The sequence below is a fragment of the Ictidomys tridecemlineatus genome, chromosome 5 (genome assembly GCF_052094955.1).
Source record: "Ictidomys tridecemlineatus isolate mIctTri1 chromosome 5, mIctTri1.hap1, whole genome shotgun sequence".
Classification (NCBI taxonomy): Eukaryota; Metazoa; Chordata; class Mammalia; order Rodentia; family Sciuridae; genus Ictidomys; species Ictidomys tridecemlineatus.
In genome coordinates, this window is record NC_135481.1 from 111,737,771 (window position 1) to 111,752,218 (window position 14,448).

Consider the following 14,448-nt stretch of genomic DNA (forward strand, 5'->3'; position numbering starts at 1 on the left):
GAAGGGACGAGTGGCAGCGCAGCCGGGGCCCAGCACAATGCCCAGGCTCAGAGTGGGTTGAAAAACCACCCTCAGAAGAGAAGCCTTCAGCTGAGACTGCAAAACCAAGAGGCGGACACTGAGAGGACAGTGCAAGTCTTCAAACAGAGCTTAAGTATTTAGTGGGACAGAGAGGAGGGAAGGAGGGTCTGAGTGGAGCAGGGACCTCAAGCTGGGCCTCCTGGTCAGCTTCTGCCCACTCTGTCCCTTTCATCATTCACTGCAGGGGCATCACCAGGAAAAAGTGGGCATCACCCGTGTCCCACCCCCAGCAGATCCACGAGCAGGACAGGGAGGTGTCCAGCCCTAGATGGAGGAGGAAGGCCAGCCCGAGCCCATCGCCGGCCGAGCTGTCCCGACAGGCGGACGCACCTCGGTGCTCTCGTCGCGCTCGTCGATGAGCCTGCGCAGGTGGAACACCATGCTCCTGGACAGCGCCTCCAGCTCCTCAGGGGCCACATCGGGCAGCTCCAGCCACTGCAGGTCGAACACGTTCTCCTGGTTGTGGGTCACCTGCGGGCACACATGTCCAGCACTGCAGAGGCCAGCTCAGGTAGCCCTGGGGTTCCTGAGCTCCTGCCTGCCCACGGCCACACAGTGGACGGCACAGGAGACAGGAGGCTGCTTCACTCCCGCGTTATCAGTCCCTGCGGCGTGGAGAGCAGGGCCCCTTCAGCAAGGCTGGGCCAAGTCATCAGAGGAGCCCGCCATGCACACCACTCTGCTTTCAGCCTTTTCAAATACCAGAAAGAACCCCTTACAACTGTCCCCCCAGAAGGTCCTGGGATAACAGGATGCTTGCACTGAGGCGAATATCTAGGTACAATGCAGGCAGGCCTCCGGGGGGAAGGATGAGGAAGGGGACTTTAGTTCTTTCCCAAAGAAAAGTCTAGTGCAAACCGGGCCAATGTCAAGTTTCCCCTGCCAGCATGGGGAGCCCAGGCCACCGTGGGTTACTCTATTCAAAATCTAAAGCGATTCTGAGGAGGGCTGTATCTCAGCCCACAGCCACAGAAGGCCAGCGGGCTCCACGCCTCTCCATCAGCAGAGAGCGGGATCTGGTTGGACCCATCCTCTCGTTTTTGGAAGAACATCATTACAGTTCTCAGACCTCAGAAAAGGGAAACAAAAGGGCATCCTCTCAGTGAATTGCTCCAGGAAGGTTCTGAAGTTATTCAGAACAGTAAAAATGCCAGAGAACAGCTTTAAACACACACACACACACACACACACACAGCAAAAACAAGGCCCTGTCTAGGGCCCTTCAGTTCCTCAAAGGACAACACCAGCTTTCCTCTCTCCCCAGCTCATGAAGGACAAGCCTGGACAGAGCTGATCTCTGAATTAGAAATCTCGCCCCATCACACGGACGGGGGCTGGGATTCAGAGGCCAGGTGCTGAGCTGCTCCATTCCCAGGGCTGGGAAAACCCTCGGGCTCCAGCAGAGCTTTCCATTAAAGGCTCATCTCTCCCAATTTCAACAAGCAGATCCCTCATGGGTCCTGGGCACCTGAATTTTTTTTTAAGTACCAATAAATTCTGAAGCCAGTGGCCAGGGCCAGCCATTAACTGGTCATCACACAGCCTCTCCTGGATGTGTGCGTTCGTGTCCTATGGTCCAGGCACAGAAGGCATCGAGTGGTAAAGACTGACGAGCCTCAGGGAGCTCGTTCCTGGGCAGGTACAGTTTCAAAGCACACGAGGGGAAGGAGAGGGGAACAGTCCACAGGCTGACAGGTGGCCAGCGAGGGCCGCCAGTGTTCACTGAAGTACTGACTTTCCTCTGGTGGCGCTGGACGCCGGTCCACCATGTGCCACATCTGACTCCTGCTTCAAACCCTGATTCAGAACCCACTACCCAGCAACACCCTGGCCCCACTGCCTCTGTCCACCCCGGGAGCTGTGGCTCAGCCGCCTCTGCCATCTCACCCCAGCTCCCGCGTCTCCACTGTCCCTGGAGCCTGAGTGCTAAGCCCCATCGAGACACCTGACCCTAAGTGTGGGCACCTGCCTCACCAAGAAGACCCTGACAGGAGGGCAGGGGGTGAGGGGCTGTAACCCACGGTGCTGGGGGGGACCCCGACCCCAACCCCACCACCGCGTGGCAGCCGTCTATTTCTCTGCGTGTCATTGACGGCAGCGGAGAATCTCTATAAAGATCAACCGTTCAGAGCAGGGTGACATTTGCCAGAATACATTTTCAGGGCCTGTAAATCAAATTCGGAGCCTAAACCACTTGACAGCTTTTAAAAATAGTCTGAGTCCATATAAGGCAAGAAGAAGGCAGAAAGACTTGATGGAGGTGGCTTTTTTTTTAATTTTTATTTTTACTCCCATTTTATTTGGGCTTGCTGATGGCTACCTTTCCAAATAGAATCAATTTGACTACGGCGCCTGAAACCTAAAATTAGCAGAAAACATCCATGGGTGAGGTAGCCTTTAAACATTGCCACCATGCAGAGAAGTGACGCTGCCCGGGGAGTGGCCGCCTACCTCCTGGATGTGGGCCACAATGCCCGCCTGGGTCTCGATGTCCAGCTGCTTGATTCTCTCAATGAACTCCTCCTTCCTCTCACACTGTGAAGGGTGGTGGACATTAACAGAAGCGTGTTCTTGAGCGAGGGCACACCCAGGGCCGCATCTACAGCCACAGTCAGTTTCAAGTGACCCGCCCACCCCAGCCTGGCTGTCTCCTACAGAAGGCCACCTTGTCCTCTTGCCCACCCTGGGCTTGAGGTTTCTCCGAAAATGGCTCAAGAGCTTGTTTTCAAAAGCCCATCCCCAAAAGCCCCTCCCTGATGGAAAACACTGGGTGGGACTCAGAAATCCATGCTTCAAACAAGACCTCGACACCTAGAGATTCTTCAGGAGGACGGGAACAGCAGGCTCGGGGCCAGAGGCACACCCTCTCTGTGAAGAGCCCGCACAGTCAGAGTTTTAGACTTGACACTGGGTCTGCACCATGGCTGCTGAGCTGGGCCACTGCTGTACAAAGGCAGCCAGAGGTAACAGCCCTGGACAGGCCACGGCCGGACCGGCCACGGCTGTGTTCCAATAAACTTTTTACGAAAACAGGCAGTAGGTCCAATCTGGACCAGAGCTGGGCAGTTCACAGCTCCCTGCTCCAGATGTTCCTTTACTGGGGACAAGTTTCTAGTGGCACCTTGGCTGCAGGGGTCCTCACCAGGCCTCCTCCACAAGGTACCTGGTACTAGAAACAGCTGCCACCTAAGACGTGGCCATTCTCTCCAGGGAACCCGGAGGCCTCTGTCACACTGGACTGAAGGCGGTGTCACCCCACCTGACCGAAGGGCGCACCTTGTCCCCACAAATCCAAACCCCATGGCTGAGGCCCCTGCCCGTGCCGGCCACGCCCTACCTGGACGGCACAGCCCAGCAGCAGCAGCAGCGCCTTCTTCATCTCCTCCATGCTCTTCCCTGCACAGAAGAAGGAGAGTCAATCAGATCAGCCCCACAAACCTCCCAGTGGGACCCAGGGACTGCCGCACTCTCCGTCTCTCTCTTTTTTAGAAATTCATAGATCTTGATTTTATTCACTTATTTATCTGTGGTGCTGAGCATCGAACCCGGTGCCTCACACATGCCAGGCGAGTGCTCGGCCACTGACCCCAGCACTCCCCGAGCTCCACCTCTTTTCTACAGATGAATTTAGACTTTACCAGGTGAGAATTCTGTGTGTGATACTTGTAGGCCCCTTCCCACTCACACACCAAGGACCTCTCCGCGCGGTAACTACTGAACGTCAGCATCGGCATCAACTTGCAGTGTGTGAGCTGACAAGGCACGGCAGGAGAGGACAGTTCCCATGGGAAGGAGGCCAGGGTGCACAGCCCACCCTTCGTTAACAGGCAGGGAGGACAGCTGAGCCTGGGTGTGCTGTCCCCATGATCCACACCTAACCCCACCTCGGTCCCCCGCCCTCTTCCGAGTGCCACCGTCTGGTGGAGTGGGCTAAAGCACACCCGACAGCACATGCCCTTGTTAACAGGAGGCTGCCGACCGCACAAAGGCCACAGACGTCCCAGCCAGCTCCTTCCAGGGGTCCCGTTCCTTGACACTACCAAGAACGTCCGAGTGGCCTCCCACTTTCCTAGCCTTGACCAACGCTTAACACTCTGCCTCGACTTTCCAGTCCACAGCCACAAGTTCGTCACTATTTCAAACTGTGTCACTTTGTGCTCAGAAGCCAACTGGGTCCTCGTCTGCTCCATCCCCAAGCAGTGGGAACACCTGGCTCTACGACACCTCGGTCCCTCAGGAGTGCTGTGACCTGGACAGTCTGCGTCCTGACTCTGAGCCTCTGCTGCCACATCTCTATCAAGGAGGCAGCTGGCCTGGTGACGAGCAGGGTTCCCTTTCAGGTTAAAAAAAAATCAAACTGGGGATCTTCTGTCTTTCATCATATCCTGTTGCATGTGGGTAAGAGGGACCTGCCAAAAATAGCGTTCTCTCAAAGACCCACGACACCCACTCGCACTGTGCCAGGATGGCCCACAGCACCAACCAGAGACTGCTGGGGAGGAAGCCAAGGCCCTGTCCCCGGGGCTAATGCTATGGGTTCTCTCCCGGTGGCTCCAAGGAGTGGAGTCTCCTTCGACCTCCGCCTAGACCCCCTCCACGGAGACCCAGCTATAAACGGCTTCTCCTCCAACACTGGTGTCCGGCTCATCTCAGAACTGGGAGCCGGGAGTTCACAGCCACCCAGGGCCGCAGGGTGTGTCTGTCTATCTGTCTGTCTCTCTCCATGCAGTGTTCTACTTGGCCCAAGAGGCTCTGCTCCACAGACCACGTTCGTCACAGTGGTTCCCTTCTTGGTCAACACCGGGGACCAGCTGGCTGCTTCCTCTCAGCTTTGGTAACAAAAAAGGGGCCTCGCCCACCCAGGGTTTGGCACAACTCAGGCTGCCCATCGGGCCACAGGTCACTGGCAGGTGTCCCCCCCACCCCAGCGCCCTGGGTGGACAAAGCACAGATCCTTCGCAGACCTCATGGCTCAGCCTCCTGCAGGCCGCTCCTGGGCCATGACCAAAGTGTGGAGCGCAGGGGAAAGCACCATCAGGCTGCGGAGCTGCCCAGGCACAAGTCAGAGTTGGTGCAGAAATCTACCTTCTCTATTCACAGCAAAAGCCCCAAGGACCCTAAGGTGCCACCCTCAGAATAAGTCAGCTCCAGAGATCCCCACCCAGGGCCAAAGCGGGTGAACAGCAAACGGAGGCAAGGGGACCTGGTCAGCAGGTGGGAGGCCAGAGGAGGGGTGTGTGCTGGCATCCGCTCACACGGGGAGCTGCAGGGACAGCAGCATGTCACACACTCAGAAGGGCTCCAGGAGAGGGTTCTCCATTTCCCCATGTTCTTATCACAGAGAAACAGTAAGGGTGGCAGGTGGCGGTACCTAAGCCCCAGAGGAGACTGACACTCAGTGGAGGAACCACCAACATGTAGCCTGCACCCCACAGACTGCCGCTGCCCTCTGGCCATTAGAAATGAACGGATGAAAGACAGCAGGGGAAGGCCAGAACCCGCCCCACACCAGGGGAGCCTGGAGACTAACTACACTGAGGCTGCTCGGAGAGGAGCTGCAGCCACGCCCTAAGCCACCCTTCATCCAGCCACCAAGCCTCAAGAAAAGGAAATCTGACCCAGAGCACTAGCCACAAAGTACAGATTCCTGTCTGCTAAGTTTTCAAACAGGGGAGGAAAGGTTTCAAAGGCAGAGAACCAAGTTTAGAAGAAATCTTCATGCAGAAAAAATTTGACCTGTTGGTAATAAACGGGCACCAAGATATCCACCTGGCCTCGCTGGGTGAGGCAGGGCCTCCCTGACTCCCTCCAGGCTGAGCAAGAACAGCCCTCGAGGGAAGAGTGGGGAAGGGGACTGGACGTCCCCTCCTTGCTCATGCGCAGCTCCTACCGAGTGCTCTCAGGGTTCCAGGAGTCAGACGGGCTGCTTCAAAAATCAACCCAACTGTGGGTTCTGAATACTTTCAAAACACACCAGAAGACTCTCCCGGGTCCCGGTGGAGCAGACCAAGAACCAACAGCTCCCTGCCAAGCACCTGCTAAGGACTGGCTCTGACCACTCAGCCATCAACAGTCCCCAGCACAGTCAGATGTGGGGACAGCGAGCAAATCAGCAGCTTCAAAACACTGAGGGATGTCACAGAGCCCTGGAGAAGGGCTTCCAGCGTGTGGTGGGGTCAGACAAGGCTTCCTGGAGGAAACAACTAAGCCGGGCCCCAGGAGGAGGAGGACAGATGGACGTGGAGGAGAGGCGAGGCACAGGGAAGGGCTGGGCAAAGGGTGATCACGCCTTGGGGGCGGCTTGCTGGAGAGGTTTTCAGGGCGAGAAGGGGGCGGGCTTGAAGCTCCATGGATTTCCGTGCTGGTGAGTGACAAGCAACCCCTGCGGGCAGGAGGGCACCCAGAAACATCAGACACCCCCGTCAGCCCAGGAATACACTCTGTTGAGTGTGGGGGAACCCCAGGGGGATCCCAGACAGCCTGAGTCAATGGCTGAGTCTAAGAAACACCTTACTTACCTACTACCTGCCCCTGGGAGCCAGACAGAGAAATGAAGCCCAGCCCTTCTCCAGGCTCAGAACCCAGAAAAGCTGACCTAAGCCGTGTGCAAAGCCACCAGAAGGGAGACACCACACACAGAGTATGGTGGACGTGGGGACAGAAATGTCGTCCACTGTCCTCTGAAATGGGAGCCTGGATTCCATCAGGGAGGAACTGAGCCGCTGGACCTCCTGATGCTGGGCCGCGGCAGCCGTGGGTGGTCAGCCCACCACTCAGCACGGAACTCGCCTCCGCTGCCAAGCAGCAGACATCAGCACACGGCACAAAACCTTCCCTCCGTGACAGGTGTACGGTCTCTAGGGTCCCTTCTGGCTCTGCTCTTTGGTTCTCCTAGACGGAGCCATTTAAATGTCGGGGACACACTTCCTGGTTTCTGGAAACAGAAAATAAATCCTGTCATCTATAAATGATGACTGAGGGATGAAGCCAGGGACTTAGGTGAAGGCAGGCAAGCTCTGCCTGGCTGAGGGGTCAGAGAACTGCCGTGAAGTGGCGTCCGAGATTGCTAACACGGCCCTCCACAACCACAGCGCCTCGGCCCCGCCAAGGCAAGCTGCCCTCCTGTGGACCCTGCTCCTGCAGATGTTGTTCCCAGAGCCGCCCCGAAAGGAGAGCGTTATCATCTCCATCTCACGCACAAGAAGAGTCAGACTCCAAGACTGAGCACAGAACTGAGACTTAGCTCTGCCACCAACCCCACTTCCCTGCCATCCCCCCACCCAAAATGTGCAGGTTATTTCACCAACATCTGCCGCCTGACCTCGAGCACCTGGGAGGTCAAAAAAGAGGAGGCTCGGTCTCCTCTCGCTGGGAGGCAGATTCGGATGCAGACATGCTTCTTATAATCGTGCAGCCCGCTCTCCCCAGACTGCACCCTCAGGTGGACCCCAACTCCGGTTCCCCTGGTTTTCTATTTAAAAACCAGTCATTTCCTCAGCACGGCGCTGGGGCTGTCCCGGTGATTTGAGAGAAGCCATCTGAATATGACTCCGTTTCCTCCCAGAGTGCAGCGTGGCCGGGACTCACCCAGGTGCAGCTCTGCAGGTCCTCCTGGGCACAACCCCACAGGGCGGTTTACCATCTCAACAGGGTCACCTCCCGCAGCAACTGCCAGGGACAAAGTTTCTCACATGGGGCACAGGGACCCTCCATCCTCTGTGCCCATCTGGGGGCAGGAGAAACCTGAGAAACCCTGAGCCATCGTTCTCAGCCCAGAATGTTGCGCAGGTGGCTTTAGCCAGGCAGCAATGTAACCAGGCGCCCGCACTTGTCCCTTCAGTCATTCAACAAACGTGCATCTACCGTGGACTTTTACAGGTGTGGAGCCACCGGTCCGTGTGACACGGTGCTGGGGTCTCCCCACCCTAACCGGTGACCCCATCCCAGTGTCTGTCACCCATGTCAAGTCTGTCCCACCCCTACAGTTCCCCCAGTACCTCCACCATGACAGAGGACAGCTGCCCCCGGCTTAGGTAGAGAATCTAAGCTACATCACTACGAAACCGACTCCCCTGAGTCACGAGAGCCGGCCCCGCACTCCACCAGCCTGTGGGATGCAGGAGTGGAGAGCAGATGTGTCTGCTGGCACCGAACTGAAGAGGAGGGAACAGAAGCATCAGCTGCAGACCAAGCGGGAGGCTGAGTTCGCCCTGTGGAGGTGAGGTGTCGGGCGGCAGGAGACCTCAGAGCAAGGGTCCCTCCCAGCACCTGGCAAAGACCTCCAAGCCCAAACCCTGGGGGTGAACACAAAGACCTTTGGCAAACACCGTCTCTTCCCTCCTCCTCCTCCTCGAACGGCCATGGCCGCAGACGGCCGGCCTGCTGGAAGCCATGGCGCGGACACTGCAGCCAGGGAGAGCTCCTCTGGGCACAGGCCACGGCTGGGAAGTTTACTAAACAAAGTCTGGTAACCAGGCAGAGCCAGGGCTGGTCAGAGGGCTGGACTCCAGCGTGCTGTGTGCTCGCCTCTGCTCACGAGAGCCGGCCCCGCACTCGCCATGGAAGCACAGCGCTGGCCTCCGGCTCCAGGGCCCGGCCACCCTGGCCCAGCAGGTGGACCCAGAACCTCACTCCTGACCCCGGGCGAAGCATGGAAGCCAGGAACAGGACCGGAGCTGACGGTCCCAAGTCGAGTCCAGGGGCTTTTGTGAACCTGCTCTCGGAAGGACCAAACAGGAAATATTAGAAGGATCAAAATGCCTGCAAGATTACTTTTGATAAAACAAAAAAAAAAACCTTATTTCTTCCCTCCTCAAAGGAAATACAAAATACCTGAAAAATAAACAAGCAAGATGAGAGAGTAGAGGCCTGGAGAAGAGGAGAACTGCTCATCCAGCCCCCGGGCAGACCTGGGCCCTGGGAGGCGATGCCCAGGAGGGGGCAGGGGATCCAGGAGACCCTCTGGTTTTCAAAAGGGCAATGTGAGCAGCAAGAGGGTGTCCCCTGGGCGGCCAGAGCCTGAGCCCTGCCCTCGGTTGCCCGGGAGGCCAGCGGCCCTCACACGGCCGTCAGCACCCTCCACTGCAGCTGGGAGGGGCGTTTCCATGGGATCCGGGAGGCACTTCAGGGACAGGGAGCGGGTACAGACTGGCATGGCCAAGTGGGAAACTCCTGGGGCCTCGGAGCTCGGCTCCCCTCGGGCTTCGAAGCCCACGCTTGGGCAGCCCTCCTCCCTACCCTGGGCCTGCTGTCCCCACGAGATGCTGGCACATCTTCCCTGCCACCTTTCCTCACTGCTCGCATGTCCCCAAAAGCCCGTGTTCAAGGCTTAGTCCCCAGAGGGGTACTGTTGAGAGAGGCCTAGTGGAGGTCTTGGGGCAGGGCACAAAGGGACTGCGAGACGGGGTCCCTTTCCCACCCCAGGTGAGAAGTTGTGCTCCACCACGCACTCCAAGGCCTAAAGCTTCAGGAGCGACTGATCAGGACTGGACCCTCAAACCCTGTGATCTGGAGTGAACTTTCTCTTTACAAGTCGGTTATCTCTGGTATTTGTCCCAGTGATGGACAGCTGAATGACACACCCACCTTCTCAAAGCACTGCCTCCTCCAGGAAGCCTTCCCAGCACTCAAGTATCCCCTCCCACTCCCTGAGGCACTCACCCATGCCACCTCACACCCCAGAACAGCGGCCATTATGGACCATGTCTCCCTGCTCCCTGCCCCAACGCAGACAGGGGTCCCCAAGCAGGGTTCCCAAGTTTCTCCAAGGCCCCTGGCTGCAAGGAACACTGAGGGACAGGCTTGGCCTGAGCTCGTTCTGTGAGCCTCTGGCCCCGGGCAGCCAGCCAAGATGCAGGAGGATGCAGGGGACTTTGGTCTTCTCTCTGGGAGGGTCAGACAGTGGGCCAGAGTCAGAAACTGCTTCCTCAGCCAGAGCAGCACATGTGGCGCTCAACTGAGCAGGAAGGGCGTGCACAGGACACTCCGACCCCTCAAAGTGCTTTCGCTGCTGCTGGAAGCCCCTTCTGGTACCACCTTGGGAAGAAAACTTAGGACCAAGTACCAGACAATGAAAGCAATGAATGAAGCCCCCACTGCTGTCCCCAAGGGCTCCAGCTGCATTCACAGCAGGCCTGGGAGCGTGTGTGGGGTCACAGCCCCTCCCAGGGCTCCTGGGAATCCTGCTCGGCATTTAGAACACAAGAAATGCCAGGGCACAACAACGGCGGCGGCCAGTCCTGCTTGGGATCACTGGCTGATGGTCCACAAATAGGACCATCTCTGCAACTTATGGTGACAAGCTTGCGCTGACCTACAGGGCCTCTGTGCTGCGTGTCCTGGACAAGCTCCTCCCCTCTCTGGGCTGGTTTCTGGTTCTCTTTCCCTTCGGCTCCAGACATGAGGTGAGAGGAGCAGCTGACGAACCTGGACCGCTTCTGCACTCGGCTGGACGCGGGCCTTGGAGGGAAGACAATGCTCTCCTCCAGCACGGCTCTTCTGGGTCCACCACAGTCACTGACCTGCTGAAACCCGGCTTCCTTTGCCTAGGCCCTTTCCGTGTGTGGCACAGGGACAGACCTGGCTGCTGGGAAAGGTGTGGATAGGCGGAGCTGAGGGGTTCCGACCCCTGCCCTGCTGCACAGATGAGGCTCACCATGAGCCACGGAAACACGTTCAGTGGACGTGCAGCTGGCGAGGTAGGACAGCCCTCCGTGGGCCAGCTGTGGCCTAGAGGGACACACAGCTAGGCGGGCACCGAGTCTCCCTCTGACCACTGACACGTGGACTTTCTCCGTGAGAGAGTGGTGAAGAGCTGCAGGGGCGCCAGCCTGCGGGGGAGCGGGCGGGGAGCTGCAGACCCCACACCAGGTGGGGCTGAGCACTCTCTCCCCAGCCCAGGCACTCGGGACCCATTGGCAAGAGCAGCACGAAGCCCAGAGTCCCAGAGACTCTCAGGAGAGGCCCCACCCCCAGGGGCAATGCCCAACACGGCACTCATGACACTGTGGGCAGGTGAGGCAGGCTGTGAGCGGGGTGGGGGGGGGCAGTGTGGGCGCTGGGCAGAGGCAGAGGGCCTTCCGGAGCTGCTCCTGTGGCGCCTCAGGACAAGTGTAGCAGATGGAAGGAGCAGGGCCCTGGTGCTGGGTGGCCATGCCAGAGCAGACCACAGGCACAGGTGCGGCAGAGGCTGCCCTGGTGAGCAGCCAGGGGTGGCGGGGGTGGTGGCCAGAAGGATGAGCAGCAGAGGGGCGGGGCGGGGCAGGGCCCAGCCTCCGGGCATGTCCTAAGGGCAGTGCCAAGGCATGTGGCTGAAGGCAAGGCCCTGGACAAGAGACTTGGAAGATGTGGCCAATGAGAGTCCCGGGAAGCGGGTACACCACCCGGCCCCCAGAGAAGACTTGTCTGCAAAGTGTCATCATATCAAAGCTAAGGGTGGTCCCCAAAGGGTTCTGCCAGACTCCAGGCCACGCTCCAAGAAGCAGGGTCCACAGTCATAAGACACCTGACAGGCGGATCCCCAGGGACCAGGACACATGGGGAGACAGCTGCAAACCAAACACAATCCAAGAGGACAGAGACAGGCACAGAAAACTGCGGAGGAGGGAGAGGCTGAGGGATCCAAAAGCAAGCTGAGGTCCTGCAGTGACGTCCTCGTGTTGCCCACGCTGCCCGGTTTCCACCCAGTGGAGTCGTGGAGAAAGAGGTTCCCCTCTGACAGGTGTGGGAGCAAAGCCGGCGTTACAGAAAACCCCCATGAGCTGTGACACCTCCTGTTTGAGGTCAGAGGAAGAGGGACAAGTGCTTGGCCTCACAGTGGAGGGAGGGGTGTCAGTTGCAGTGGAGGGGTGTCGGGTGATGAGACCCTCTGCTGAAGTCTGGGACCTGATTCTATTGTGATACGTTTTCCCCAAACAGAAGACAGTGCCCGGCCAGCAGTGCAGCCTCAGGGTAGCGCAGTCTCAGCCTCTTCCCCATGGCACAAGCCAGGGCTGGCGGAGACCCAGGGGAGGAGCAGCACCCCAGGGAGGTGCCCTCGCTCCAGGCACCCACACAAAGAAGAAAGAAAAGAAACCAAAGAAACACAAAATACTTCACACCTCTATTTTTAAAATGTAAAACTGAAAACACTGTTCTATAAATAGACCTCTGCCTCTGGCATCTGTTTGCATCTTCTGCTGGTGGATGTCCCTGCCACCCTCCTCTGCTCTCAGAGCCACTGGGATGCTTGTCAAACCCACCCATGCATGCACTGTGCGGGGCGAGGATGCCTCTTCCCTCCAAGGCCGCCTGCTGGGGCCACTGTCTGCCTGTCAGTCCTGCCCACGCCTGAGCTGGGGTGGGGGCGGGGGTGCTGCTTCGCTCCTTAATTTCCCAGGGCTCCCGCCTCGCCTCACCTCCCTCCTAGCTGGGCCGAACCTCTTAGAGCCACGTGAATTGATCATACACCCTGCTAGGTCCCAGGGCCATTTGACTCACGGACATTGGTTAAAATCAGCTCTCTTGTAAAGTCCTAAAACTCGCCTGGGTTGAGGGTTGCACAACTCTGTACTCTTAGCAAACAATATCACTAAACTGCATATTTAAAATGAATGAATTTTATGGTCAGCAAATTATATCTCAATAAACCTGTGAAATAAAAAAAAAAAATCAGCATCCACTCTTCTGGAGATATCATTCAGGGCCACTCCTGAGGCGGGGACCCAAGCTCCTGCACTCAGTCTCTCCACCTCTGGTGTGGGGTGTGCCTGGTGGAGCCGGGAAGAGAGAGGGCGGGCCTCCGGATAGGGAGGGCGGTGATCAGCAGGAAGACCAGCAAGCTACACAAGTGACAAGCTGGGGCAAGGAGGATGCAAGTCAGTGAGTTGCTTAGCTTCACCCTTGCTGAGGGTGGCTTTGAACTCACGATGCTCCTGCCTCAGCCTCCTGAGCTGCTGGAATTGCAAGCCCGACCTACCTCTGCATTTTTATAGGTCTAACAGGTGCGTGTTGCCACGTGCCCCATAGCAGCCAACACTGAGACGGCCACGGGTGAGGCCAATCGAGGAGCTCAGCTCCCGGCACCGGACCAGCTGCCCATGAGCTCTCTACTATGGACTCAGTGACCAAGGTCGGGTCAGAAGCCCTAAGAGCTTCTGTCCCTAAATAAATCCCGCATCCATCAGCGGGTGGCTCAGCCTCATCCAGGTGACACATGAGGTTCCCACGTGCAGCTCACGTTGGCTCAGAAGCCAGCCTCCTTCTCTACTGCTCCTCCATGGCCTCCGGAGCAGACCTGAGCTCCAACCACTGCCAAGCCCACAGTGAACCCGGTAGGCAGCGCAGGCCTTCCTGGCAAAGCAGACCCCCCCTTCCCTGAAGTCACCAGGGTCCCACTGTCCCTAGAGCCCTGGGATGTGGCTGGGGTGCTGATTTGACGTCTTCCTGGGGAATAAGGAGGGGTAAAAATAAAGGCAGAAAGCAGAGCTAGGGCCAAGGAGGGGCGAGGAGAACCGAAGCCCCCTGTTGTAACTCACGGAAGGGAGGGTGCACCCTGCCAGGAGCCCCAGGTAGCCTGGGCAGACTCCCGGGCCACTGTGATAGACAATGTGAGGCCAGCAGGAGGCTAAGGACACCTCTTCCTTTGGCTCACACAGTAAAGGTGACACATGGCTGTCTGGGGCCCAGAGAGTGCCCCACCCCCATGCACAAGGAGGTGGCTGCGGCTGCACCCTCAGGGACGTGGCTCCCAGGGACAGCTGCACCTCTGGTTCATGGTCTTGGCTGGGCACTTGGTGTACAAGGCAACTTAATTTCTGTCACAGACAGGAGAAAGGACACTCAGACTCCAGTGAGGCTGGGGAAGGAGAGACCAGCAATGGGGGCTCTGTCCTCTAGCGTCTGGGATCCCTGGCCTCCTGCTATTCTACAGGTGGGGGCTTTCCTGCCTTCCTGTACCTCACTCACCCAGGAGGCCCCAGCTGGGGTGCCAAACACCCACAAGGTCTCCACTAGAAACCACCCAGGAGTAAGGCACCCCGGGGGCCTGTGAGCCAGAGGACAGCAGACAATGTGAAGGGAGGGGATCTGTCACCTCTTCAAGTCACCTAGGAGCTACCTGACAGGTGTGAAGTAAGCTCTCACATGCTGGAAGATGGCAGGAGGACAGCTCACCTGGTCTTTCAAACTGACATCGAGCATCAGAGGCAGGAGGACTTAGAAACTTTGCCCACTGGGTGCTCCAAGTCCAGATGGGGACACAGATGAATGACCACATGCCCTGGGGAGCGCTGCCTTGGAGCAGCAAGAGCAGAGCCTCACAGGACCCAGCACAGGACAGACATCCACACTGAGAAAGACGCTCGCCTAAGGTGCTGCCCCCAGCACCCC

At 58.0% G+C, this 14,448-nt stretch overlaps 1 protein-coding gene across 1 annotated transcript in view; it reads right to left on the reverse strand.

The window, feature by feature from the left end:
* The window catches only part of Ccdc88c (coiled-coil and HOOK domain protein 88C), a 114,229-nt gene that overhangs the window by 52,096 nt on the left and 47,685 nt on the right, over positions 1 to 14,448 (reverse strand). The window contains exons 5-7 of the mRNA XM_078050720.1: positions 3,419 to 3,477; positions 2,533 to 2,616; positions 412 to 552 (exon numbers count right to left, since the gene is read on the reverse strand). Coding sequence (XP_077906846.1) covers positions 412 to 552; positions 2,533 to 2,616; positions 3,419 to 3,477 — 284 coding nt within the window. The remainder of the gene's footprint in view (positions 1 to 411; positions 553 to 2,532; positions 2,617 to 3,418; positions 3,478 to 14,448) is intronic.